General features: G+C 33.9%; 4 protein-coding genes across 7 annotated transcripts; 3 read left to right on the top strand and 1 right to left on the bottom strand.

Annotated features, from left to right (window-relative positions):
• The first annotated feature begins 366 nt into the window (after positions 1-366).
• On the top strand, positions 367-3,927 carry LOC108206460 (uncharacterized). The gene is made up of 7 exons (XM_017376765.2): positions 367-714; positions 794-830; positions 1,920-1,990; positions 2,576-2,670; positions 3,232-3,299; positions 3,400-3,510; positions 3,649-3,927. The coding sequence occupies exons 1-7, from the start codon at positions 504-506 to the stop codon at positions 3,779-3,781; spliced, it is 726 nt and encodes a 241-aa protein (XP_017232254.1). The 5' UTR covers positions 367-503; the 3' UTR covers positions 3,782-3,927.
• A 797-nt stretch (positions 3,928-4,724) lies between these two features.
• Positions 4,725-6,495, top strand: LOC108208549 (uncharacterized). Its single transcript, XM_017379078.2, has 4 exons — positions 4,725-5,208; positions 5,285-5,544; positions 5,634-5,816; positions 5,926-6,495. Exons 1-4 carry the CDS (start codon positions 4,797-4,799, stop codon positions 6,238-6,240), a joined length of 1,170 nt encoding a protein of 389 aa, XP_017234567.1. The 5' UTR covers positions 4,725-4,796; the 3' UTR covers positions 6,241-6,495.
• Positions 6,496-7,650: 1,155 nt separating this feature from the next.
• On the top strand, positions 7,651-11,996 carry LOC108209992 (PHD finger protein ALFIN-LIKE 4). The gene is made up of 6 exons (XM_017381220.2): positions 7,651-7,783; positions 7,882-8,027; positions 8,164-8,196; positions 8,872-9,100; positions 10,537-10,669; positions 11,490-11,996. The coding sequence occupies exons 2-6, from the start codon at positions 7,928-7,930 to the stop codon at positions 11,772-11,774; spliced, it is 780 nt and encodes a 259-aa protein (XP_017236709.1). The 5' UTR covers positions 7,651-7,783; positions 7,882-7,927; the 3' UTR covers positions 11,775-11,996.
• A 512-nt stretch (positions 11,997-12,508) lies between these two features.
• On the bottom strand, positions 12,509-27,378 carry LOC108209506 (uncharacterized). 4 transcript variants are annotated; one of them, XM_017380445.2, is made up of 16 exons: positions 27,191-27,373; positions 25,686-26,178; positions 24,950-25,041; positions 23,047-23,211; positions 22,578-22,971; positions 19,986-20,104; positions 19,808-19,880; positions 19,515-19,735; positions 19,385-19,429; positions 18,662-18,743; positions 17,501-17,692; positions 16,334-16,474; positions 15,501-15,626; positions 15,222-15,392; positions 13,276-13,335; positions 12,509-13,175 (listed from the first exon to the last, which is right to left on the bottom strand). In XM_017380445.2, exons 1-16 carry the CDS (start codon positions 27,229-27,231, stop codon positions 13,068-13,070), a joined length of 2,523 nt encoding a protein of 840 aa, XP_017235934.1. In that variant the 5' UTR covers positions 27,232-27,373; the 3' UTR covers positions 12,509-13,067. The 4 variants fall into 4 exon arrangements, with proteins under 4 accessions (XP_017235934.1, XP_017235935.1, XP_017235937.1 ...); XM_017380446.2 differs by having other exon boundaries at positions 18,662-18,740; positions 27,191-27,364; XM_017380448.2 differs by lacking the exon at positions 17,501-17,692 and having other exon boundaries at positions 12,928-13,175; positions 27,191-27,378.
• Positions 27,379-27,846: the final 468 nt, after the last annotated feature.

Raw genomic sequence — 27,846 nt, 5'->3', positions numbered from 1 at the left:
AAATAAATTGTGTTTATCAATTTTAATCTCGAACCATAAAAATTTTTAGAAAAATATTTGAATCACAGTATAATAATTCTAATATAAAATATATTTATAAATATAATCTAATAGGAGTTGGCATCACATATTCTACTTAAAAAATTTTAAAATTTGATAGAAAGAATTTAATACTTTGGCATGATACATATAATTTTAATTTATTATTTATAAATTTAATTTTTCACACCATTTAAAATATATTTTAAAAATTTATAAATAATTAAAAAGCTCTCGTGCCTTCCACGGGCTATAAGGTAGTATTTATAAAATATATAAAAATAAATAGAACACAGAGAGTAACTTTTTTACGGTTACAAAAAGGAAAATTGATTTCAGGCAACTAGAACAGACGTGGCAAACAGAGGATCGGATAAGACGTTGTCTTCCCTCCGGCGAAAGACCACTATATATACACACACAGCACAAAATAATCGAATTGTACGTATAGGCTGTTTAAAGCAATGGGAGCATCACCATTGTCTCAAATTAGCTGCTGCTACAGTAGCAGTAACTCCATTTCATCCCTCTCGCAACTCCACTCATCGGACTTTCCCAGTCGGAAATTATCGCCGGCGTTTTCCGTTACCTGCGCATTGTCACGGCGAGAGAGCAGCCGGAGATTAGTCTCCGTCTCTCTGTTCTGTCTCTATTGCACTTCATCAATTCCTAAACGTAATTTATTTTTGCCTAATTTTATAATTTCAATTTTACTTGAATGATTACTATAATTAAATTTCTTTTGTGTGTGTAGTTGCTGTGGCTGGTGGACTTGACAAGTACTTGAAAAGGTAACCAGGTGTTCGATTACTCGAGAAGTTTTTGGGTGTATTGCTGTATACATTGTGATGTAACTGTGGTGCTCATTCTTAAGTAGTAATGTATGAAATTATGCTTCATATGTTCAGCCACACTGTGTGTTTGATATGAAATTGCGAAATTCCTAACGAGACAGGAATATCCAGCACCAGGCTACCTCGAATCCAGAACTTTATATGAATTTTGTTCTAATACCTGAAGTGAAAACTCTGTACTTAGTTATATTAACTCGTGTTAGAAACAATTTACTTGTTCTTAACTTTTAGGATTATGTCAATATAGAGTTATCTCATGTTGGAATCAGACAGTTAATGACAAAATATAAAATAGCATATTTCCATTGTTTTCTGAGAATGAAACTGTAACATATATTTTTCAGTTTTTATCACATTGTATATTCTGAGACATCAAAAAGTTCGTCACTATCTTTTTTTCTCCCCAGTGTGTACCATTTCTTTAATATAAAATTAGATTGTTTCGGATCTTCTAGCCTAATATCCCGTTTAATTTGTCTTTACTCATAAGAGAAGCAAGTTTTTGTTTAGCATACTTGGTAATCTGATAGAAAGGATTCCTTATTCAGTTGTCCATTGTCCAGCTACTGACAGTGATATATATTGTACAGTCTTCTCATTTTGATAATAAGTTTCTCAGAAAATAGTTTTTACTAGTATTTGCACATATCACTGTGCTCCATTCATATTTACCTTTATTTATGTTTCTCCCACTGTACATAATATTCTATGTCTCAAAATAATTTATATCTCCATACTTTACCAGCCCCATATGCTTAATCTTAAATCACAATACTGCCCCACCTTTATATAATACTCTCCATCTTAATGTAGATTAACATACTCCCTGTATCTGTGCTCCCTCCCTAATTAAAATGATTCACCATATACCAGCATATTTATATGGAGAGTAAAATATGTACAATTATGTGCCTGAAATGTAAAATATACCGCACTGACTTGTGAACTTATCAAGCACAGGGTCTGGAGACTGTTATTATCCGTAATTCTTATACTTTCTTTTTTATATGCTTCCTTTGCCAACAGGAAAAAGCTCGACCCGCTAGAGGCTTATGTTCCTGCCGTAATATTGACACAGTTGCAGATTGAAGACTTGGGTAGTTGCAATTTCCTCTTAGCTCTAAAATAAATTTGATGCAGAATCAATACCGACATTTTTTATTGGTAACTAAAGTGTTTGTAAATGATTTTCTGGTCAATTATTCCTTCAATTTTTAAAAACTGCAATGGCACTCTCACAGATCTGAAAATGTTAATCTGGCACATTTTGGTCATAAATAGTGATGCATATTTTATCTCATGTTGTCATTATCAATAAAACTGCTAAATTGCTTTGAAAATTATGTAGCATTGTTCAGTTTGACTCTCTTTAGGTACTCAATTGCATCTTATTTGTATGTATTTAGTTTGACCTGCCCACGTCTGCAGGCCATACTTCTAGACCTGTTAATTTACGCTAAGTCATAAAATCTCTGTGAAAATCAGAACAGCAGAATCGCCTATGAAAAGGCCACAGTTGGGCGGTACATGTTTTAGGGACTCCATGATTGCATCTTTATTTACAAATGTAGTTATAAATGTATAGTTTTTTTGCAGCCAATATCCGTTAACAGCTTCATCTTAAGATGCAAATTGTTCAATATCTACTGTTGCATCATGCTTGACCTCCTGTTTCTATGTAGGAAAAATTCTGGACGTTGATAAACCTCAGTATGCTACATACCGTAATCTATTACGATCTGGCCCTGCAGCATCTCTTCGTGTTAATATCCGAGCTGTAAGTGACATATTGTTAACAATTTTACCATAAGGAAATGTGAGCATTACAAGTGCACAAATTGTGAACATTAACACCTTATCATATATGTAGAATAAAGCTACTACCAATTCAAGAGCTGTATCAACATGATGAGACTAGAATGACATGGTCATGACTGCTTTATGAAATAATAATTTAATGCACTACTTGTCTCGGAAGACACCTCCAGGCAGGAGAGTGTGGGTGGGTGGGAGGGTGGGGTTGGGCCATTGGGGAATTGGTTTTTAGATCCTAGGTCCTGGATATCAATCACCAAGTAAATGTGACCAATAATAGCTGATTGGGATACTTCAGACTTACATGTGAACTTTAGGAGCTTTAATATGCATTTGCTCTTTCCATTCCTCTTATCTCCAGTTTGCACACCTGGGCATAACAGATAATGCGGCATTTTCATAAAGTGTACGTATAGTTACCAGTTTTTGAGTTAAAAGTTAGGTCTGCTTTATTGTTTTCAGTTTCTGTGACACATCACATATTTCCTGCTTTGAGTGAATGCATCACCTTAATTTCTTTCAGGTGGCCCAATATGCAGCTGAGGCTGGATATGAGAAAACTGCTTACAGTAATGTTGATCAGTGCCTTGGGTATAATTTCTTTTACTTGCTTGCAACTTAACTTTGAAGTCTGTAACACGTAACTGCATAGTGAATTGAACGATCTCATATCAGTGATTTGTACTTATAGTGCATTGGAAGAACTAGATTCATTGCTTCTGCGTGCATCAAGAAACGATGGAGAAACATCAATTAAATCAATGAAGTTGAAGATTGATATTGCCGTGGATGCATTGAACAGGTAATTTACATTCAACCTGTTTTGCCTGTGAATCGAATATAGATCCACAACGAACAACATTATTCTAGGTTGACAATTATCTTCATAGGTACAGTTAGAAATCTTATTATCTTCTGATACCCTACGTTTGTCATGAAGCCTTCTTAAAACTGTTCCCTCGGAGGTGCTCAGCAAAGGAAAGGAGGTAGCTGATGCATACTTGACCCCAGAAGAAAGTGTCCCAACTGATAAATTGGACCCTGGTTTGAAGCAGCTGGAATCTATATTATGAGGCTTCCCTATATGTACGAGTATACATATATGTACAATGTAACATACTATATCATAAAGAATCTCTATATGAATAGAAGGTTAGTTGAGTTCGATGCTGGAAATAACATCTTTTGTCTATATGAATAGTTGCATTTTTTATTTGAATGTATACTCTATTATACCTAGGTAAAAGTTCTAAAAGTTCACTATATTAAACAATATAATGTCTAAGCATATTACATACAATTTATTATATAGTAAGTTCATGGTAAAAGGTAAAAACTAGAAATGACAGCTCTATAATTTTTGGTTAAAATGCAAAAGTAAAACTGGGACAATGCGGGTTAATCCAAAACTAACTCCAGATGTGGTCACAGTAATGTCTGATGTGAGACTGATGTCTAAGTCGCCCCTTGGGAGAAAACGGTATCATTGTTGGTCAGTAAAACATACTACTTGAATTTTTAAAATATTTTTTTTGATTGGTTTCTATCGATCCGTTCCATTTGTCCGTAGCTTTTATTCGAAGCATAAAAAACACCAACTAAGAAAGCAGTTCGTCTCCACCAGACATTTGCAGTTTCAACTTTGAACGAAATCTTTTTCCATCGGTTAGTATCAAGACACACACGATATCATGTTACACTACAAATCATTTAAACATTAAAATTGTCGTATTAGTCATTACTGATCCGTAACAATATTAGTGTGTCCGCGAAGAATCTACTCAGAATAACAATGCATTCACGCACACTGTAAATAACTATGTTGACGCGACGCCCCTACAAGCAGAAGCTAAAATAGAATACAGACGAAGCTTAGAAGTTTTGACTGGCTAGTACTAGTTGAAAGTTTAGCCGGCTAGATTCGTTATAAACAGTAAATTCCAAATTAAGAGATAAACTACATTTGGCATAGCGATTATTCGGGCGTTCACAGCTATAAATTTCAGTTCCTTGAGGAGTCCGAAAGCTATGCGAGGTTACTGAGTAACCGATATCATTCTTTTCAAATATAAACGTTGATGAGATTCTATGGGGAAGTTTTACTATTGTATCAGTTTCAGAAAGAAAGAAATGAGCAGCACCCAGACCTTGGTTTGTGTTAAACAAGTCAAGCAAGAAGCGGTGGAGGAATGGGACGAAACGATGCCATTGCCTGGAGACATTGTAGAAGGTATTGCAGAGGAGCCTAATGATGATCTTTTGTTTGTCAAGGCAAAAGGCAGGTCTGAATTCAGCTTACAACTTGGGAAAGTTGGGCGTCGTAGAGAGGAGTTATGGTTAAAGGTCCGGAGGGGTGAGCGTGTCCTTAAGCTTCGTGTTTGTGTTGTCCCTGAACGGAGTTCAAAACTTCAGAAGAAGTTCACATTCAGAGCAGCTTCAAGTGACAAACATGTTGCTGTTTTAGCAGATTTGACATTTGATCAATGTTGTGAACTGCAAGGTAATTGTTTTCAGGTATCTTCGTTATTTACCATTTTCTTTAATTGAAAAAATAATGGAGTAAATTTATTATGCAGAAATGAGCAGGAGGGTGGTTAAGGTCACACCTATTGGATTTAATCAGAAGGGTGTGAAGTATGATTGGAAAATGAAGGTGGGAACTTACTTACCCGATCCGAGATCAACCGTTGTGAGTTCCATAATATTCATGGCTCTTGCAACGGAGACTTGTGCGGGAGCTACAACAGTAAGAGCAATGGCATGGTTTACTGCAGCAGTATCTTCAGGAATTCCACTTGTCTTCATTAACATCCAAACAGAACAAATCATCAACTCGGTATGTTCCTCGTTTTTCTCAGTGATTTTTGTTGTTTGTATACCATCGTCCCCATCTGATGACATAGAGCCTGTTTTTTCTTTGTTTAGGACAAGGCTAGTCCAGTGGAAAAGGAGACAATTTGGGGCCGGCAGCAAAACTATGCTGCTACGATTCAGATATCACAAGCAATAAGGCTATGGTTTTTACCGGGAATAGAAGAGAAATTAATTGAATTAAAACCAAAACATGGAGATCTCAGATTCGGAATGGACATCAAACGAACAGAAGAGGTAAAGTCCATTCCACTTTGGTTGTAAAATATATTTTTTTATTTTTAATTTTATAAATCTGCAACAAACATGAATATCACTAAAATATAAAAGGATTTTGCAAATGCAGGGATTTATCTGTGTGAATAGAGTGACTAGAGGGACAGCTGCTGATCGCGCTGGCCTGAGGCAATTACACGAGGAGGCAACCAGAACAGGACACCTGGTGGTGATATCTCGACTAGACGGGAAGAGTCTGATGCCTTCCCAGGCAAGTTCTGCTGGCCTCATACACTGCTGTGACAATGCTAATATCAAGGAGACACTTAATTCAGCATTGGAAGATTTGGACAGTATAAAACTGCACATAATGTCATGGCCTAATAATGCAAGAACGGATCATACTGGACGAGCTGGAGCTGCAATGCTTAGACCACCAACTTGATTTTGATTCACAGCAAAACCAGCAGGGATCAAATAATAGTATTCTCTGCAATGACCTATCTATTAGGTGAAATTGTAAATTAATGCATGGGAACGACGCAGTGTGCATACTAGTTCAAGTTTTGTTTAGGATGGTGAGTTTGCATCAGCTTAATGTTATGCTTGCTCTAATTTGGCTGTTACATATTTATACATTTTGTTTACTTGCCATCCAAGTGAGAAAATAAATGATATAATGCCAAAACGGTTTTGTGCTAAGCACTAAAAATCATAAATTTGACTCATTTTGATTAGCTCTTGTTTCTTAATAATCCTTTACATATACAATTACACCAATCAAAATGTCTGATTTTTCAAAGGGGCCATGTTTCCATACTTGTGTAGTCGTTATTTTCAAATTTTTTCAACATGTTTTGACTCTCCCTCATTTTTAGTTATGGGAGAAAAATTTTCAGCATATTTTGACCCTCCCGGCTCCGCCACCGAGCTACACTCATTTCTAGCATCTCCAATAAGCTCTTTATTTGAGCTCTTAAATTAAAAAATAAAGAGCCATGCCAAATTTTGAGCTCCAAGAGACTCTTAGAGGCTCTTTAAAAGCTTAAAGTCTCTTCTCTTTCAATTGTAGGAGCAACTAGATAGCTCTTAACTAATATTTTATTATAAGTTTGTTCCACTTACTCTCTTTAAGAGTCTTGGAGATGCTCTAACATCATATTCCTTAGAATATTTTTGTTGGAATATATTAGGTATCAAATATTGTTTTCAAATAAATTTGAATAAAATTTGAGTTACTTAATATTATTCATTTATATTCGATGAAAATGCTAACTATATTGCTTAGATTTTTTTGGTATCACCGCATACTCCCGGTTTGACAATAAAGTTTTTTCCGATGATACTTGGGAGAGGAAAAAAGAAGAAATATTTAACTTTTTTAGGAGTGCTATTGCTAGTAAGAAAAACAAAAGAAAACTGAATATTTGGAAAGAATTTTATTATATATACTAAAAAATTCTCTTTAATTTTGAAAAGATTTGGACGTCTTATTTCTTAATCTCGGACATAGAATTTTCAAATAAAATTTTCTTCTCTTTCTTTCTTTCTTTTTTTCTTTGAAGAAATTTTCTTCTCTTTCAAAATTTATTATTTAAACTTTGGAATATGTACATGCCTCTTAGTTAGATGTTAAATATTTTAATTGATAGAAATCAATCATTTTCTTCATAAATAAATTACGAGTGAGTAAGATAATTATTTATTCGCCTTCAAAAAAAAAAAGATAATTATTTATTCCTTCAAAAAACTTAATTATTTTTCATGTGGGCAATGTCGAACATATCGGAATGCAGTAAGCAGTAATCAGCTTGTTGGGCCCCAAGTCCAAATCAATCTAAAATTAGTAAAGTGGCCCAAACACTGACTACACGGACTCAAAAGTGTGTATTAAATCCAGTTAAATAATCCGGTTAAGTCCCACTCATCTCTCCCATCTGTATGTATACATGTATGTATGTATCTGCGGCAGACAAGCAGTGAGCCAGGTCATATTATTTCCACAACATTTCTTTCTCATTGTTCCCCTTTATTTAAGTATTTATTATTATTTTACAAGTAATTAATAATATATTTATTTCTACAGAAATTCAGACAAGAACAAGAGCAGTGCTGTGTTTACTCGCAAGCTGATGGAAGGGGGTGGTCAACACTACAATCCTCGTACAGTTGAAGAGGTTTTCAGGGATTTCAAGAGCCGCAGAGCTGGAATTATTAAAGCTCTTACTACTGGTCTTTTTCTTTTTCAAATTTAATATTGCCCTTTTTGTTTTCTTGTTTAATTAATTGCCCTCTTCTGGGGTTTTTTTTGTCTGATTTTGCCCGTTTAGAGTTAATTTTGGTGTTGATTTATTGTGTTTTCTTGCAGATGTTGTGGACTTTTACCAGCAGTGTGACCCTGGTTCTCTCCCTCTCTCTCTCCCCCCCCTCCCTCCCTCTCTCCCTCCCTCTCTCTCTCTCTCTCTCTGTGTGTGTGTGTGTGTGTGTGTAATAAGTTAAGATTTAGTATTTGACTGTGTTTTGTGTTGAGTTTTATTGTTCTAATTGTGTGCTGTATTAGATGTTTATGCATGCTTATATAATTGTATTTGTGTGTGTTTTACTTTCTTTCTCCGCAATGAAAAATTGGAATTTTGTTCTAGTGGTATCAACAATGTGCCCAAAGTGCGACCTGATATGCATTTTTTTTCTTTTTTTTTTAACATTTTGACTTGGCACAACAAAATCAGAGTTGCTTTCTGTTATACTAAGTGAATTGCAACTGATGCCTTTTTTTTGTTACCTGTTACGTTTGCTTGCTCAAATTATCAAATTTCACATTATCAAGATTTTTTTTGGTCCAAGTTGTGATTTTGTGAAACTCTATATTTGAGGGTTAGAGAGAATTCTCTCTTATTTAAGGCCTTTGAACTACCTTTTTATTGCATCTAGTCTTGTGTGTAACTAAAAGTCTTCATCTTTTCCCTGCTTAACTCTTACAAGCTTACTAATTTCTACTTCATGATGATATGTTCAATTGAACTTGTAAATCTTCTTCTTTTTTTTGACTTTTAAAATCATCTCTCTTAAATAACAGAGAAGGAAAATCTTTGCCTTTATGGGTTTCCCAATGAGCGGTGGGAAGTTAATTTACCTGCAGAGGAAGTGCCCCCAGAGCTTCCAGAGCCTGCACTTGGTATAAACTTTGCAAGAGATGGGATGCAAGAGAAGGACTGGCTATCTTTGGTTGCTGTCCACAGTGATGCATGGTTACTTGCTGTTGCATTTTACTTCGGTGCTAGATTTGGATTTGATAGAGCTGACAGGTAATTAATTTGTCGCAAATCCCCTTTTCCTCCTGTTGTTGTTTATAAGGATCTTGACAACTTTGTGTTATAATATACTATGACACTTTACCTGTCTTCTGTTAGTTGTTTCAGAACTATAAAAAATCTGTTGATAACTAGACAGGTCCTTGACTATTGAGATGCATTTTCTGACATTCTTTCAATTGTTTCCTACAAAATCCTTTTGAGGAATTCTTTTGTTCAATGTGTGCAAAGATGTTTCCTTTGCATGCAATATGAATAGTACTGTTCTCCTTGAGGGACTCATACTGTATGAAATGAACGAAAAGTCTCTCCTTTCAATGTCGTCTATTTTAGGCGAGACATGCATAAATATTACGGCATCTGTGCATCTTGAAATTATGAAGTTCTGCACAAGCTCTATTACTCAGCTACAGTTTGGACATAGTTTCTTTTACAGCTAATGAGACCGCTAATGAGACTAGAAAGTGTTCATAAATATATTGTTTCTCATAAACATACTTACACACACACAACCCACATATATATCAAAGATGTTCAGTTTGAAAATTTAGCGATTGCAGTAAATTGTGGTCTGGTTTATGTCATATTAATGTATTCATATTGTCCATCTTGGAATTTATTGTGTCTATTCGTTTCACAATTTACAATAAGTTAAATAGGATGTGTGGGGTGTCTATTTCTGTTATCTGTTTATAACTGGATCCATTATCCTTCCACCTACAAGCTATGGTTGTTTTTATGTGTGTTCGTGTAATACTATGTGCGGTGTTCTATGGAAAAAATGTTATAAGTTTGTGTCTATTGTTGTATAAATGTATTCTGTCGACAGATGAAATCAGATAGCTGAATAATCTTATTTTTGATATCCCTGAGCTCCTACAAAGTACAAACACAGATGATATCAAAAAATTTTAGCCAACAGATGGACATCAGTACCTAAAACTGTACCATATGTCTACGACAGTGATTCTGGTTAGCAGCGACTGTTTAAAACCTAAATGATTTGCATCATTGAGGCAGGCTAAGCCAGTGAACAACGTTTTGGTTTAGATGAGTCATTATATGTTTGCATATGTGCTCAAACTTCATATTGTATTTTATTGTTATGCCATATAGCAGTGAAAAAACTTTGGTGCAAGCATTGTGCTTTACTTGTAGTAATTGCATAAATATTATGGACCTAGAAACAAAAGATTGTCTTCCTAGAGGTAAAAAAAGGAATATCCCAGCTAATTTCATATTTTGTGTTTTTGATTTGGAGTTCCACTGAGCGACTGACTTGAGGAACAGCCTGAGTATATAGTCTATCAGTCGTGAATATATAGTCTATCAGTCGTGGCCAGAAGTTTTCTATTGTGTTCCCTTATGGGATGATATATTTATGGTTTTATAACCATCAGTGTGATATCTAATACGTACTGTCTATGCAGAAAGAGGCTTTTTAATATGATTAATGATCTTCCATCAATATATGAAGTTGTGATGGGGATTGCTAAGAAACAGACAAAGGAAAAATCTGCCGCATCAAATCATAGTAGCAGCAAACCTAAGTCAAATCCCAAGGTAAAGAAGGCTTCCATCGTCTCTCTAAGATGATCTACATTGTGTTACTGCTATATACTATACTCTTAAGATTTTGTCTCCAATTATTATCAAACTTTACCTGTTAAAGGGGATGGTTTTTAATACAAGAGTTAAGTTAGATCTTGTATCATTGTATACATATGTTGAATAACTGCTTAGTAGGAATTCAAGCTCTAGAATTGCTACCTTGTACAAACTATTGTGAAAAAGAATTCTTGGAATTAAGACGACCAGTAATAAGTTGTTAATTATATCCAACCTTTTGTGGTAACTAGAATTATTAGCTACTTGTGCTTCATTTTTTATACAACTGTGGCAGCACATATCTCTGCACATTGTGAATTTTGGCAAGTTCTTTGGTTCTTGCACTCATCTGAAAATTTTGTTGGAGAGTATGAATTACATAGTACTTAAAATTGGATACAGTGTACGCCAAGTGAAAGCATGTCACTGTTACAGGACAACCCTGTACAGTTGTTACTTGTAAAACCAGTATATATGGTTTACAAATCTGTTGCTATCACATGTAAGCAGCCGTCTTATCTTTATTAGTAGATGAATGGCTGTGAATAGCAAGATATATAGGTATTCGCAAATTGAAGTCGTTATTGATGTCTTCCCACTTGTTTCTTATTTGATGATGATGATTATTAGTAATTAAAACACTGATTGCAGTAGCAGCTCTTGGTTACACTGTTCAAGTCAGAATATGAAAATTCACTAACATCACAAATATTTGATATATAATTTTTAGTGCTGCATATCTAAATTGTTGCGTTTGAATTTCATGGTAATACAGCGCATCATGGAACCTCAGGGAAAGTTTTCGAAGGGACTACAACAAAAAGATGAGGATGAGGATGAGGATGAAGAGGATGAAGGGTTAGAAGAAGAGGATGATGAGCATGGGGATGCTTTGTGTGGAGCATGTGGCGAGAATTATGGACAGGATGAGTTTTGGATCTGCTGTGACATTTGTGAGAAGTGGTTCCATGGGAAGTGCGTGAAGATCACCCCAGCGAGGGCTGAACATATCAAGCAGTACAAATGCCCTGCTTGTAGCAACAAAAGGGCACGTGTTTGATTGTGGCCGAGACAGCAGAATCCCCTTAATCTGCCTATGGTCTAATTTCCGGTTCTAGTCTCGGCAATGAAACAAGTATCTTGATTGTCACTTTTAGACCTACTCTTGCATTTCTCAAAATTGTTGCTAGTTATGTAGGATGATGCTTCTTTTGTTAACCTAAAGATGGTACAATCTGGATGCTTATTTTCTCTGTTAGAATACATGTTTTCGAACTTAGAATATGTGTTGTTCGTGAAGGCGAGTTTGTTGTGTGGGATGGGCTAATTCCATAAGAGGGCAAGTCGACTTGATGTCCAAACCGCCTGTTTTGTAAAATGATTGGCACTTCTTACCCTATTTCCAGATTTACCAACTTATATCCCATTTAAAACCGTAATGTATGCCAAAAATTCTATTATTATTCCTCTCACACGAACCGTGACCCCGGCTGCAAGGCGTTTGAAAATAAGCATTTCATTTGGATTTCAAATAACATGTTTTAAGTCATCGTTACAAATTTTCATGTTTAAACTAATATATAAATAACATGTTTTAAGTTATCATTACAAATTTTTATGTTTAAACTAATATTTGAATATTTGGGTTTCAAATGAAATCCAAATTTGAATTTCCAAATAGATTATAGATTATTTGATCAAATCTATAATTTCAAATGAAATTCAGGTTACCAATCAGGCTGCAGAAGTAGTCGTGTACTATTTAACAATGCAATTTAAGTTTCGCATAATGTATACACTGAGAGAGTATTTAATTTCTGTAAGTCGCAGTAATAGAGATTATTAGTACAAAATATATTTACATTTAAAAAACAACATACGTTGTCAGGTGACAAACACATGCAAAATTTGTTTTCCTGTACATTTCATATTGATTGCCTAGTAGTAATGAAAATTTCGTCAGACGTTGCAAAGTGTATATTTCATCCGTTAAATGGTGAAGGTCAAATGGTCAAGGAGGCCATATTTTGGAGTCTTTTAGTAGTCAGATTGGATTGTTAATACCAGGCGTGCTTGTTCTTGGAATGCAAAAATGCGAAACCTTTTGACATCAAAATTATGTCAGTTTAGGAAAGACGGTCACCCTTCATGCCATCCAGAAGCCGGGACTTCTGTCGATGCTCTGCAACCACACTAATGCTAGTGCCTATCTGAACTGCTAGACACTTGGAATGAACTTCTTTATGCTCATCTTTTGTCAATTGACTTCTGAGAAATGATGATTTGACCAAGGAGTCCATTCTTGAGGAAACTCATAGAACTATGAGCAATATAAGTGTATATTCTTTTTTAACTATTCATTTGCATCCTCAACCAATTTTCCTTCAGTGGTTTCCATTTCCTTTACCTTCTCAAGCTGCCTCAAGAGATCTAACCTCTCTGCTCCATATGTAGACGGAATCTACACATACAAAAATATATAAATATTAAATAAATACAATATGATATGCTCTATTATATCCTAGCAATCAAACTAGAGATACAGCAGCAGTAAGACCCACCAGTGCCGGTACATATCTTTGAATTGCAGCCAACATTGCTGCATGCCCAACTGCAGTAACCTACATCATGTATAATCAGTAAAACTCACTTGCAATCATAATACTCTGAACATGGACAAATCTGAATATTTGGGAATAGTATTATACTTGTAATGTCCTAAGCTCAGTGAAAGTAGAACTGTGTGTTATTTTCTGTCTTTGTTTCTATTCCCTCTGAATTACATTAGCAATGGATCATCAGTAGAAATATCAGGCCAAAACTTAGGATACATAGAGGGAAAATTAAAGTTCCATGACGATCTTTGTGATACCTATTGGAATATGGACTTAAAGTTATATACGTTTAATTCTAGTCACCAGCTAACTAAGAACTGGAGTAAACCTTAGTTCCTCAGGATATATATATCAATCATTGCCCATCTTGTACTATTTTGACGGTTCCAAGGGTTCAGTAATAAAGTAAGCTGTTAGCCTATTTTCACGCAGCTTGTAGAAAAGAATAATTGTCTCCACATTGATTCTTCTCAAGAACAAAACAATAATCAACTTCAGTGTATGAGGGTTCATTCATATACACAAAATTAGATGCAAAATATGTGCTGCAGTTATGTCACTTGAATATTATATCATACTAATGTTCAAAATCAAGTTCAATTAGCAGTTTGTTTCAAATCTTATCAACTCAAAAAGCGTTTTAGCCGTCACCCCATAATCAGCTTTTGCACTGGACCAGGACACCACATATATCATAATTTTAATCAGCTAATGGAGCAAGATATACGAAATCATACACTGAACAATACTCCTAACAACAAAGTTCTGTTTTACTCTGCAAAAAGAAGGTCATAACTGTAGTAATCATTATCTTATCAGTTAAAAAATACCAAGACAATTCACTTACCGAGCTTATAATTATGCAGCTTACAAGGTGTACTTTCTAACTTTAAATGTATATCAGTGCAAGTGTGTGTGTGTTCCAGATGTAAACTTAAATACAAAGTTTTACTTCAAATATGTTTTATGAACTACCGTAACACCTATAAAACTTGTCTACATATTTATTTTAAAGTGAAAATTAACTTAATTGACGAATAGTTGCTCAAAGTTTGTTTTTAGAAGATTAATTCGTATCGAAACGTATTCTCGAAAGGCACACATGAGCATTACCAAATAAACTAAGCAGTTGGACCGTTTCATTAATAATCATATTGTATGGCCCACTATACTTTACTATCTATGTAATATAAGACCTTAAAATGAAAAACATGTCCAACTGATTTTGATAAATGGCAAAATACATATTAAAAAGAACTGAGAGGAAGCCCTACAAAAAAAATGCAAGGATAAAAAAACCTAGATATTCTCACATCCTTCATTCACTCCCAAAAAATTCAATTGTTAATAACAATCTGTTTGTAATTATTAAATTTTGTAAAAATGTTTAAGAATCTGTTTTGGAATCTCAGTTAAAGTCACAAGATTTTTCTAATATTTCTAAAACAATTAATGATTGTACTATTGATTAAGGAGAAACCAACGTATGTAGCCATTTAATAAGAGCAAGTTTGTTATTTACTAGAATCTCTTTTTAAATTTCAGTTGTGGCTCTCTTGAGCCTGACCTATATGTATAAGTAATACTCCCTTTGTCTCATTTTAATTGATGTTTGACCTTTTGACACGTATATTAAGATGTAAAAAAAAAATAATGGTTGCACTCAACAAAAAAATTTAATTCTTAAATCAAATAAAAGTTTAGAGTTCTAAACTTCTATTTGATTTATTTTATTAAAATTAATTATGTTTAGATGTGATACTTTTAGCACCTTAAAACACATGTCATAAAGTCAAACATCAGTTAAAATGAGACAGATGGAGTACTATTTAAACAAAAGGTAGTTTAAAAAGTCAGGAAAGTGCTCTGTGAGAGACTCTATATTGACTTACAGGAAGCAGCATCAGAAAACCTATTGGAACTACTGACACTACGTCAGTCAAAGTTCTTCGTAGTGCTTGCTTTTCTTTCTCTGTCAATTCATCCCCTATAAGGAGTCTTCTAAGTAATCCTGATGCAGCAGCAACATCAATAGCTAGAAGCCGAGTCCCTTGCAATACATTCTGATCGTTCACATGTTTAGTGAAATCATTTATTAGTATGTGTCGTAACCTGTGGAATGTTATTAAATTTAAACTACAACAGTACTGGCGAGATTTCAGAATACATACAGTACTTGTTTCTTTTATCTTATCCAGCGATTTTTTAATAATGTTTTCTTTTTGAGCCTTAACCAATCCAGTCCCTATAGCGTCCTTAGCAAAACCAGCAGAGTTGGTTGTCATTTTGTTTGCCTCCTGCATAAAAAAACATGGATAACTCTAGTTGTATATAATGCCCAAGTAAGCCAAAGTATGTTAAAAGTTCCATGTGTCACAGTGATGTACTTGAAGCATGCAGTCTATTAAACAAATATAAAGTGCCAAAACTACTTGAAGGCTAATCCGAGTTATATATAAGCAGTTTCACATGAAAAAGAAATACCAAGCTCACTTGCACCAGTAACAATCAAAATGCCAAAATAATTATGGACAAAATCACAAGCAGTTGGAAATAAGCTATATTTGTCCTATTTCACGGGAACAGCTAATGTACAGTATTGATACGGCATTGCTCTTTTACACAATTTTATAATCGCCATATTACCTAGTCAGCAAACATATACAATTGAATGATTACCATATAGCACATACAGGATTTTTGTGCTGATTAAGGACCATCATATCAAAGAATATGAAAATTGGTAAAAATAACTACTAGGTGCTGCTCATCTTGAAATAGTTTCTGTCCTCTGATCTATTTTTGGTTTCTTTCTATATATACCTTACATTATCAAGTGGTTTTCCCTAAATTATGCGGATATTCTTTGCGATGGGGTAAAGTAGAAATTACATTTCTTTTCAGTTACTACAAACAGAAACATCTCAAACCACTACACCACACACCAAAAAAAAAATGTTGATGGGAAAATTATCAGGCTCCTAATAGAAACACTAAAAGGTACCTCTTCATTGTCAGATTGATCTTGAACTCTTTTCTCAAGTTCCATAAGCTCATTTCTCAGAAGCTCAAAACGTTGTATCTCATCTGACTCTGGCTCTGCAACGCCCCTACTGAAAGTATCTTGGAAATAAAGATCATCCACCTGAATACAGGGAATTCTCCAGAACTGTTATCACTTCTCACGTAAAGAGCATAACTTACGCAACTACACAAACACACAAGTATGAATTTCTAACACAATCTTGAGAGAGACTAACAAAATATGATGAAGAACACCATGATAAGGGACTCTTTTAAGAAGAACATATAGATGTTTTCTAGTAAAAAAGGGACCAAATGTTTGGGACCATGAGCCATGTCAAACAAGCTGATACTTTTGTGCTAAAAAGAGGTACTGAAACTCATCTACTAATGGGGTTGTTTATGTTTCGAGTGAAAATGGGCTATTCTCCATTCCGCACATTACCAGCAATCAAATTACGGCATGAAACTTTTCATATATGTGTATCTCCATCTTGAAAGATACATACTATTTCAAGTAAAAAGGTTGTATTACAATGGAGATTTTCAAGATTTTAAAAATAATTAAATTTGCTAATAATCAATTTATGTTGACATAGAGATCGAGATCAAGTGGAGCACTGTATACCTCTATGTAATACGTAATACTCAATATTTACCTCACACGTTCTGGCTCAAACTTGAGTCTATGTATAATGCCTCTCCTTGAGACTAAATGCTACTATGGTTAGTGATACAACAATCTCGAAGATCAACACATTTTATACTGGCAAGATAAATTAGATACTCCTTTTCCATTCAGTAGGCAAATAAATTGCTTAGTACCCAAGTTTCATTATATAAATGATTGATACAAAGACAGAAGGCCTTTTATAGTATCACAATTTTTATATACAGCTATATACATTATCTTTTAATTATTTACATAACAAGTAACTAACTATTTTAAGAAAGGGAAAATATATGTTATCTATAAGAATATAACCAATGGACTCTTGCAGAGAGAGAGTGTCAGTTGGAAACAAACCAATATGTAAGGCATGTCACAAAACATAAATCACAAGACATTTTTAGTTATCAAAGAAAATGATAATGAAATTCACAAATAGATTACTGATAAGAGGATTGGGTAAATACAAAATCATACATGTTGAAGGGAATCTGCCTTTGCTCTAAAAGAAGCCTCAAGAAATTCAGCCTCTTTTTTTAGTTTTCGCATCCTTTCTAGGTCAGAACAAGCAGCTTTTAAATGCTCTTTTCTAGAACTATTGCTTGAAACATGTAACTCCTGGAGCAGTTCTTCTAACCTTATCATAGCATCTTCAACACTTTCTAATGCCTACAGTCATGCGAGAATTAATTCATAATGAGACACAGACATCTTCATTTTTGAGTCACTAAAAAACTAAGGTTAGCAGAAGTAGTTGAGTGGCAACAAAATATCCTCCATGACTGCAGATATGTAAAATGTGACCTATGACATACTCAGCTACAGAGGCGACCTACAGGAAATGACCAACTATGCAGCCTAGGTTATAACAAATCAAATTACAAACTATTACATTAAAAATAAGCAAGATGGAACCATCCAAGATATGATCAACTCATTGAACAAGAAGTTCCCCCTCTAGCTATTTCAGATCTTAAAGCCTTTCAAAAAAAGTTATAAAAAAAGGCCTAAGTGCGAACACCTCTAATAAATTTTCAAAATACACTACTGCAGCGCAAGGAAACTGCATATTTGCAGGTACAATTATTCCATCATACATGACAACATAAGAGTATGATAGTAAATTTTTTAATATAAGATCGTATAGTGCATATGTATAACAAATTCAAGATTATCTCATGGCTAAGTGGTTATTCTGTATCATCAAACTATGGGATAACATTATACCAAATTGCTAACAATGATATTCACAAACCTTACAATTGATCGATTACTAGTTTGGACAACGCGTCACACTATGATTTATTCTTTTATAGAGAAATGACTCTCATGAGTCTCAACTACTATTACTTCATGCACAGATACATATACACTTATTTCTGCCAAATGAAAAGATGTATACGTACAGAATCAATCTGTAATTGCATGTTTTATGGTTCAACCTAGCATCAAGATGTGATGCTAAAATCTTGCAGACAATATACGCACAATGAGAAAATTTGACAAGTATTTTCGTGACATATTAGAATGATAATATAACCGGAAACGAGGAGAACTAGATGCATTTAACAAAGACGCACAAAAACTAAGAAGCACATCCTTTACGGCAAAAAAATTAAAGAATACTATGAAGTTTACCTTATCAAAAGAATCTAGCCCTCTCCCAGATCTAGTACCCATAAGAGATTTCTTCAGAGTGCTTTCCGTCAATTGTTTCCTGCTACATATTTTGTACAAGCTAATTCATTGCATTTGAATTATTTCAATAACTGTATCATTTACCTAAACAAGATTCATAGTTCTGATTGCTCTTTTTACAAAAAAAAAAATTGATATCTTCCCTGCAAAAGGCAATTATAAGCTTTATCGCCACAAGGATTAAAACTCTGTAGAGCTTTAACCCGTCTCAAGTCCTAGGCATATACTAGTAAAGTTCGAAAATATAAGCTATGGTTCATCAAGAATAACTGTAACATGTCAGCCACTTGGTCGCCCTATGGGAAATATGGCATCCAAGCGCACGTGAATCCCCAGTGACGCCTAAGCTATTAACTATATAATAATTTAAATTAATATCTGATCACACACACACACATATAAAGTAAACTAATCATTTATTCTTACAAGTAGTGAATTTCGAAGATAGTCTGATTATATATTAAAACATTTATAGATCTAATATAATATTAACCATTTACATCTTAGTTTTGCATAGTGATTTCTTTGTATATCACTGGAGGAAATTAAAGCAAAAACTTTGATCCATAGAGTAAAATTTTAATAAATGGTGCTGTTTGTAATATTTAAGCTTGAAACGGGTACAGAAAAATACAAACCCTTTCTGAGAAACATACTACTTACTTTTGTATCCCTAGTTCTTCCATACATCCCCTTAACATTTTGTGCCTGAAAATTCGGACATGAGATTAGTGGGGCATAGTTGTATGAGAAATAGTTCTGTTCAAACATTATGCATAATTAGTGAAAATACCCTCTGGAAAGAAATCTTGCCGCTTTAACATTAGAGGGGTTCTCCAGCCACATACTGTATTTAATAAAACTCTGTATCCAGTGCGAACAAACTTCTAATACCAGGGGAATAGCTTCAGCATTCGGAGGCCCTTCTCGTTTACTTCTGTCGCCATGGAAGCCTTTAGAGGCATCTTTATTAACAGGATAAAATGGAATCCAATCTAGCTCTTCACAAACAACCTACCGAAAACAAATTCAATTATCTCATAGAATAGAGTCCATAGATGATACGTGCATTTTATAAGCGCTAACCTCCACATACAACTGATAAGAACTTATAGATGAGAGCTCTGGATAATATAACAAACTTCCACCAATAAGGTGCCTGATTAAAAAAAAATAAACACATAGCTAAATATAAGAGTTACAAATTCGAAGAAAAAATATTACATATAAATAGAATTAAATAATCGTAAATAACAAACTATACCTTATGAATCCTTTCATAGGTTCATCTACCACCTCAAAGCCACTGGCATAGAGGAAGGACTGTGTACTTCTTCCCAAAGCAATAAAGAACCCAAATATAGCCAAATCCCTTTCTAACACCTACAATATTTAAGCAAAAACTTTCAATAAAAGAAACAAGTTAAAACATAATACAGACCTGGAATGTACGTGTATCTCTTGAATAAGTTCAGAAAAATACACAGATTAATCGTATAACCTTGGTTTTGTACTAGTATAAATACACCATAACCTGATTCAATTCCCTGACAATCAATATTGGAACGCACATTGCCATATATGCTACCTTCCCAGTAGTGTTTCTGATAAACAACCTGTAACTAATAAATTTTATGTCTGAATAGTATATATATTAAGAGATTGTAATATTATGATTTTATCACTACCAGGTTACACATTCAGCCTCATTTATCTGACATCAGTGTCATGACTTATTAGACAATGTTTTAGTGAACTACCTTTCTCAAAAGGGGTGTAGGCCCTCACAGTCACATTAATTAATAATATGGCCCTGAAAGTCACAGTAGGTTAAAATGGCCCTGATTGTCACAGCAAAACGTCACTTAAAATTCCGTTTATAGTGAAACGTCACTTCGGTTGACGTTTATATTTTTTTTTCTCTTAAAAAAAGCCAAGACGCAATTGCGTCTAACGTTTCATCATTGTTTTAAAACTACAGAACATAAACGTGGTTTTGACCAACGTTTTACACATTTTTTAATTTTTTAAAAAAATCTAAAAAGCCTTGCAATGTGAGTTTAAACGGCGTTTTGCTTCCAAAACACAGCTTTAAGCTGCGTTTTACCTCCAAAACGCAAGTTCAAGAATATTATTTTTTTAATTAATTTAATTTTAAGATAAATATATCATTCTAAAACCCAAATATGAACCCTAAAATATTAAAAATTATTAATCAATATTTTTAAGATTAAAATTTTAATTTGGTTCCTCGGCTTCAGGGCCTTCGGCCCTTCAGCCTCGCATTAATTAGGGTTTAGGCTCGACCCTCAATCCTAAACCCTAACGTTCGGCCAATTAATTTACAGTACGAATTAATCATTCTGCAACCCAAACCTAAACCCTAAATGTTAACGATTGTAAATTTATTTATTCCGCCGTATTCTCGGCTTCAGGGCCTTCGGCCCTTCAGCCTCGCATTAATTAGGGTTTAGGCTCGAGGGAGTAGGGCCTACCGGCGCTACACCCTCAATCCTAAACCCTAACGTTCGGCCAATTAATTTACAATTACGAATTAATCATTCTGTAACCCAAACCTAAACCCTAAATGTTAACGATTGTAAATTTATTTATTCCGCCGTATTCTCGGCTGAAGGGCCGAAACCTTCGGCCCTTCAGCCTCGCATTAATTTGTCGGGTATTTTAATTTTAAGTATAAATAAATCATTCTAAAACCCAAAAATGAACCCTAAAATATTAAAATTATTAATTTCAACTTTTTTTATAGATTAATATTGCCCTGTAAGACACACCAAAACATTAAGCATTGCGTCTGTATTGTGTAAACATAATGGTGAAACGCGGGTCTAGGTAACGTTATTAGCTTATAAAATATATTAAACATATGAACGCCACTTCATATGGCGTTTGGGGTGGAAAGTGTTGAACGTTAGTTGAAGCCACGTTATAGAGTGACAATAAGGGCCTTTATTTAATCCGGTGCCAATTGGGGCATTTCAAACCGTAAAAGTGCCACTGGGGGCCTTTTCTCTCAAAAGTAAGACGCATTTTCCCCTAGATGAACAAGCTGATAAGATTATGCCAAAACAAGCAATACTTGACTTTTTGTGGCCAAACTGACCAAACTTCTACTGAAAATTAAAATTGTCGTTTGACGATTTAAAAATCTGGACATTACATCTTAAGTTGATTTAGATATACTTTCCGATAATATAATCTTTTTTAATTATATACTGGGTGTCATTTTTGTTACAAAATTGGTCAATTTGACCACAAAAGGTAAAACATTACAGATTTTTTAGAAGGAGGAAGCATTAGATTGTATGAGGATCTAAAATCATTGCTAATTTTGGCCACAGATTCATTTTAAATTATGTAAAAGACATAAGAAGAATTGTTTAATCATTATTTAATTGGCATAAGTGGCACTGTTGGGAAAATTGTGATCGAGATTCTTTCAATGAATTTTGTCAAACTTCAATTTAATATTTTAAGGACATGACAATATATATAAGACTAAATTCAGATCTATTAGCTCTGAAATATGTAGAACACAGTAACAATATTATTTCGACAAAAGGTTTTAAAAAAGCTGGGCTAAGTAATAGGATGACTCCCATCTTAACTAAAACCGCTAGATTATAGAGTTATCTTTCTTGTATATCAAGAACTGATACATAGTAGGTAAGATCTATCTTATCACTTGCATCCTATATAAACAAATCAAACAGAGTTTGATTCAGGAATTTTCCTTTTGCAAGTTTAGCTGATAACTCCAATTACACATACACACATCTCAAAGTATCACCCACACCCTTTTTACAGAGTAACGAGCACGGAGTAGTTAAGTACTAACCTCAGTAGTTTCAGATGTTCTAAGTTTCGACCATACTCTCTCCCTATTGATAGCTCGAAGTAGCTGCTTCTGAAGGAGACTCACCCAGAATGCAACCTCTTCAGTTCTCCCATCATTTTTCACTCTGGATGCAGCAGCCCGAGGACCCAAATGGACCAAAAATTCTCTCCGTAAACCGATATCTTTTACAGAATGATAAGCTTTGCGTATGGGTATAAATTCAATGAGCATGTCCATCAATCTACCAGTTACATCAGGAATAATAGAGAAGAACTGTGCACAAGAAACTTTAGTTGGTCCAAGTTTTGTAATTGCCGCAATGCAGCTCAGTGCAAGCATGAGCAAAGATTTGTCAATTGCACGCCCTGCATCCAGAGAAATATCTTTGCCCCACCTGGAAGGCATGAAACACTTGAGTTCAAGTTTATTAGTAGAAATGGTTATGCTTAATAGGAACAGGAGTACTTACACTGTAGTAGCGGCAATGAAGCTTTGATCCTTCTCAAAATAATTTACAAAACTGGTCACTACTGCTGGAATTTGTTCAGACCAAAACCAGTCATAAGCATCAGGTTGTTTGGCTAGCATTTTCTCTCTAATTTCAATCTCTAAAGGCGCACATTGTCGTAATAAACTGCATCAATGTGTTTGTTAAGATATAGAAACATCATACTAGGCTCAAAACTAATAACATAGGACCGGTTAAAACTTTTACTAACGTATTGCCGAATAATCATCATGCAAAAGTAAAGCCATATGCTCCAATTCGGGAAATATTAGACCTGTTATTTGCCACTTGTGTTGACAGTTTTTTCATAACTTACCAACATAGTATCTCATCTATCTAATCGTTATCTTCATCTTTTTTCTAAGTATTAGCTTTACAAAACCTGATCATTATCTTCATCTTTTTTCTAAGTATCAGCTAGCTCTGATACCATGTTAAGTGACCGGTTCTCCTAAAACCTCGAGGTGTTGGGAGCAGGGCTTACCAAGATCATATATTCTTAATGATTATAATCAACAATCTTCAATCACCTTCTTATTATATTTGTTGTAGATAAAATAAAACATAACACTAAATCTTTTTTATACTATCATATTACCCTTGCCAGTGATGCATGTTTTTTCATAGTTTTGTGATTATTGTGGGAATATTTCATTTTGTCATCTTATTTAAAATAGATTTATATATATATATATATATATATATATATATATTTATATATATATATATATATATATATATATATTCCTCTTAAAACCCTTAGCCTAAAAACCCTTGGAACCTTCTAGTATTAATAAGGGTTCTGCAGCAGAAATGCACATGCAAAAGGTGTATTATATTTTAAAATTACTTTTGGACACAAACAACGATGCAAAAAACATGAATTTAGATTAAGATCCTGAAAATCTATTTAAAATTTATGGTTCTGCAGCAGAATCTTAGTGGTTCCAAGGTTCTATATTAAGGATGAGTTTTCTCTTGAGCGCGATATTATATATATATATATATATATATATATATATATATATATATATATATATATGCTCATGATCAAATAGAAACCACCCTTAAAATATCATATGCTTTATTAAACTTTTATTAATTAATATATGAATTATGATGACAAAATATAATTTTTTATCTTAAACTTTTCAATAATAAAAAAAAACTTATGATTAATACAAATAATATTTATTATGAGATCTTTCAAAAGAAAAATTATTATGAGAAGATAAATAAACTGAAACACATAGTATGCTTTGGGCTATCTGGAGGGTTCATACAAATTTTTTAACATCTCTCGTTCAACTGATTTCTAGAGTCGTTCAGCTGTCAAGAAGCTTAACAAACAGTCTTAACGAAACAGAATGGAACATCCAGTCCAGTTTAGAGTCATCCACCCGTTAACAAATGGGACCTAAGCCATTAGATCAATCTAATCTAATTCCCCTTTAGAATTCACCACACACAATAAACCTGTACCCTCCCACACTTGAATCCACATAATCCCTCCGTTTTTTATTTGATTTTTCCCGTTAATCGGTTCACTTTTTTCGAAATCCGACTTCACTGTATTTTTTTTCATCTCCCAACAATCAATTTCCCTACCATATTTGATATATTTTGATGTGATTTATAAATTTTTTATTTTGGTTTTTAGTTTTTATTCTAAGAGATGTTTGTAGTGGAGTAGCGCCCTGTGTGTGTGTGTGTGTAATTGTAATAAACTGTTAGTTATTTGTGCATACAACTGGAATAATAGTGCAGATGATAACCGTCCTTAGGCTTATGTTACAAGATGTTGTATCAATTTTAACTTTATGATTCACGATAATGTATTGCCATCAAGATCAGACAATGTTACCTTCTCTGGACAAAGACATTAATGTCTCTGTCTCTTCCATCTCCACGGGATGAAATCTCACATCCTGCTTGCAGTAAGGAATACACCGAAGCCTGGAAAAAATAGTATGATTAGCCTACTTTTACATCAACATACTAGAAACAGGAAAGAAGGATATTCATGGAATCTCAGTAGCTTGTGTCAAAGTAATCTGGAAGAGATGTCTATGAACTCTATTATACTTTTTTAGTCTGATCTTAGTGGCTGGCTGTCAGTACCCTTTTGGGGAAGACCCTTTTGGAAAGCACAAAAGTCTGGATGTAATTTATTTAGTTATAAATGCTACAACTAACATATGATTTTCAGATCCTCCAATGTGAAAGCTTCTCAATTTCAGTTGTTACCCTGTGCTCAAAAGTGTAAGTGGAAACAATGTAGGAAACCGATATAGGCTCGTCTTACAACTACAGATGGCACAAGAATCAATTTACATGTATATTGCATGATGAACTAATCCTGCAATATTCTGTGTTACAAGCAATAATAAGACTTACAGTAAAACAAACTTTTAATTTTGATTCATTACGATCTTCATAATGTTAAAACCTATATGAAAAGATGTTACTTGCTAAAAAAACCAAAACGATGTGTAGGAGTCGGAAGATGCATCTAACTGTCTGATATCAACAGTAAATCACATCTGAGCTCCCAAAAACAAAGTGTTGAGTTATAAGAGAAGGCATAACAAGTCATGAACCTGATAAGAAAGTGCCTTCAGCCAGGAATTTCTATCTACACCAAGCCAGGCAGTTGAGAACCAGGAAGTTTTTGACTCAGAGCTCTTTTGTTTGATTGCCAACTCAAATAGCCTTGAAGCATCATGTAGTGTTTGGACGAGTCCAGTACTATAAACTTCACCTTGCAATGTCTGATTAAATTGCAGTGTCATATTATCTACATCACTACTAGTGCTTGGTTGGGAACTCCCATTAAAAGTCACATTGTCATCTGCTGAAGCAAAGGGTAACAAAGTTCTCATCCTTTTCGGCTTACACATTTTTAAAGAGTGTATTTCAAAAGTAGCCAGTCTGCTGTTAAGACTCAGACTATCATCCGCAAACAAAGAAAACTTTATATGGTATCTCTTCCTTGAATAGCCATGTCCAGATACTTGGTGATCTAAGTCAGCTACTCTTTTGTTGAAAAAATGAGGTCTGGTTGGTTTTTGTGAAAACCATGAGTTGGAAGAGCTACAAAATTTAAAGTAACGGGGTGAATGAGCCATATAGAAATGTCCAATAGTTTTAAGAGATTACAAGAATCAAAAGGATTGCATGTTATAACAGTAGTCATTGAGAAACATATTTGTTGGTCATATGGAACAATTTCACCACATCCATAAAAAAAAACTGATAGTGATACAGTGATAAAGATATCTTCAAGCATCTGTCTGATTTACAACTAACTGAACGCCTCAGCTACCAATAAGTTGATCTCATTCTATCTATCCATAAGTTACTGCAAACGATCTTCACTACAGTTTAAAGCTACAGAAAAGCAAAAGTTTTACTTTGAACTAGAGAGCAACTAAGTATTACTAGTCCAAATAATTTATGTTGGTTAACAAAATGATTCTTTTGGCTGCTATCTATGAATCAGATAACATTTGTGAACATGGTAACTGAATCGCAGAGGACAAATAAGACTTTTACGATACACGATCTCTAGATTGAAGTTCTTAAAATTATTAGGCCAACCTAGAGTTTAAAGCAAATAAGCCTTGTACGTGGCACAGACATAGATATTAGGCTAAAATAATATCATATATACATACCAAATGTATTTTAAACCTATTGAGTTTCAGTTAATATACAGCAGTGTTAAGAGACGTAGAATCCAATTAAGCTCGTCTCCCCAAAACTGGATTTAACTCGTAACTCAACATAGTATCGGAGCTCAAGTCGCGAGATGTTGGAATTTGAACCTTCATACCCCCAACATTCTAAATTATAAATAAGTATCATTATTATCCGGACACCCCAAGGTTCCACGAGAGCTACATTCTAGCCGGTACAGTATGTGAGTTGTGAATACTGATACAAAATAAGCTAAGCTCGGATACAAATTACGTGTGAGGAACACAGTGGCAGCATCAATTGTGGAATATAAACAGTGTTCACTTCAAATTCAACAGCTCCATAATCACGAAATTAGAGTTAATATAGTTTAAGAGGGAAGTAAAAATTGAAGTTGAAAGAGTACCTCGAAGATACCAAGCTCTGATTATGCATTTTAAGTGACATTGATGAGTACTAAGACACTGTATAGGAGATTTAGGATTTGCTGAGTTATGTATGTATATAATGTTGAGTTCAAATATTTGTATACAGATATATACAGATTTCAGAGAGAGAGATAAACTTGGGCAAATGTGAGCAGAACGATGAGGTGGGGCTATCCGTAGACGTGTTAGATCAATCCATCACATACGAAATGTTTCTTTTTATGTAAGTTGTAACTGTGGGTAAACAGCTAAATATTCAGTTTTTTATTACTATCTATTTGAGTTTAAATATGAGGAGGAACTGAATTATTTATATTTATTTTTTTTTGAAAATGAGACAGAATCGGCAATTTACCGTAATAAACTGGTGAAATTTAAATAATAGAACTTTAATATCCGAAAAAAATATCTAAATATCTAAATAAATAAATAAATTAAACATTTTTCATATTTTTTATTAAATATTGTGATCAAATCATATTACAAATGAGATACTTTTTTATAATATGCATATTTTATTAGATATTAAATTATTATAATCGATCAGCTATGATTTTGACTCTTTAATCAAAAACATGTAAAATAATATGACTATTATTATGTAGTATATAATATGCATATGAAACTTTTTATC

This window comes from Daucus carota, chromosome 2, assembly GCF_001625215.2.
Source record: "Daucus carota subsp. sativus chromosome 2, DH1 v3.0, whole genome shotgun sequence".
Taxonomy (NCBI): domain Eukaryota; kingdom Viridiplantae; phylum Streptophyta; class Magnoliopsida; order Apiales; family Apiaceae; genus Daucus; species Daucus carota.
The sequence above is the reverse complement of the archived record's forward strand: the minus strand, read 5'-3'. Positions and strand labels throughout refer to the sequence as shown.

Bases quoted from the DNA above. Each gene is read 5' to 3' on its own strand.
- LOC108209992 (XM_017381220.2), top strand. From the start codon at position 7,928: ATGGAAGGGGGTGGTCAACACTACAATCCTCGTACAGTTGAAGAGGTT. The intron at 8,028-8,163 runs GTCTTTTTCTTT...GTTTTCTTGCAG, and splicing joins TATTAAAGCTCTTACTACTG to ATGTTGTGGACTTTTACCAG. The intron at 9,101-10,536 runs GTAATTAATTTG...CTGTCTATGCAG, and splicing joins GGATTTGATAGAGCTGACAG to AAAGAGGCTTTTTAATATGA.
- LOC108208549 (XM_017379078.2), top strand. From the start codon at position 4,797: ATGGGGAAGTTTTACTATTGTATCAGTTTCAGAAAGAAAGAAATGAGC. The intron at 5,209-5,284 runs GTAATTGTTTTC...TTTATTATGCAG, and splicing joins TCAATGTTGTGAACTGCAAG to AAATGAGCAGGAGGGTGGTT. The intron at 5,545-5,633 runs GTATGTTCCTCG...TTCTTTGTTTAG, and splicing joins CAGAACAAATCATCAACTCG to GACAAGGCTAGTCCAGTGGA.
- LOC108209506 (XM_017380445.2), bottom strand. From the start codon at position 27,231: ATGTCACTTAAAATGCATAATCAGAGCTTGGTATCTTCGAG. The intron at 26,179-27,190 runs GTACTCTTTCAA...TAAATTTTGTAG, and splicing joins CAGAGCTTGGTATCTTCGAG to CTCTTCCAACTCATGGTTTT. The intron at 19,881-19,985 runs GTATAGTTTGTT...TTTTTTAATCAG, and splicing joins CCTATGAAAGGATTCATAAG to GCACCTTATTGGTGGAAGTT.
- LOC108206460 (XM_017376765.2), top strand. From the start codon at position 504: ATGGGAGCATCACCATTGTCTCAAATTAGCTGCTGCTACAGTAGCAGT. The intron at 3,300-3,399 runs GTATAATTTCTT...TTGTACTTATAG, and splicing joins AATGTTGATCAGTGCCTTGG to TGCATTGGAAGAACTAGATT. The intron at 3,511-3,648 runs GTAATTTACATT...TTTGTCATGAAG, and splicing joins GCCGTGGATGCATTGAACAG to CCTTCTTAAAACTGTTCCCT.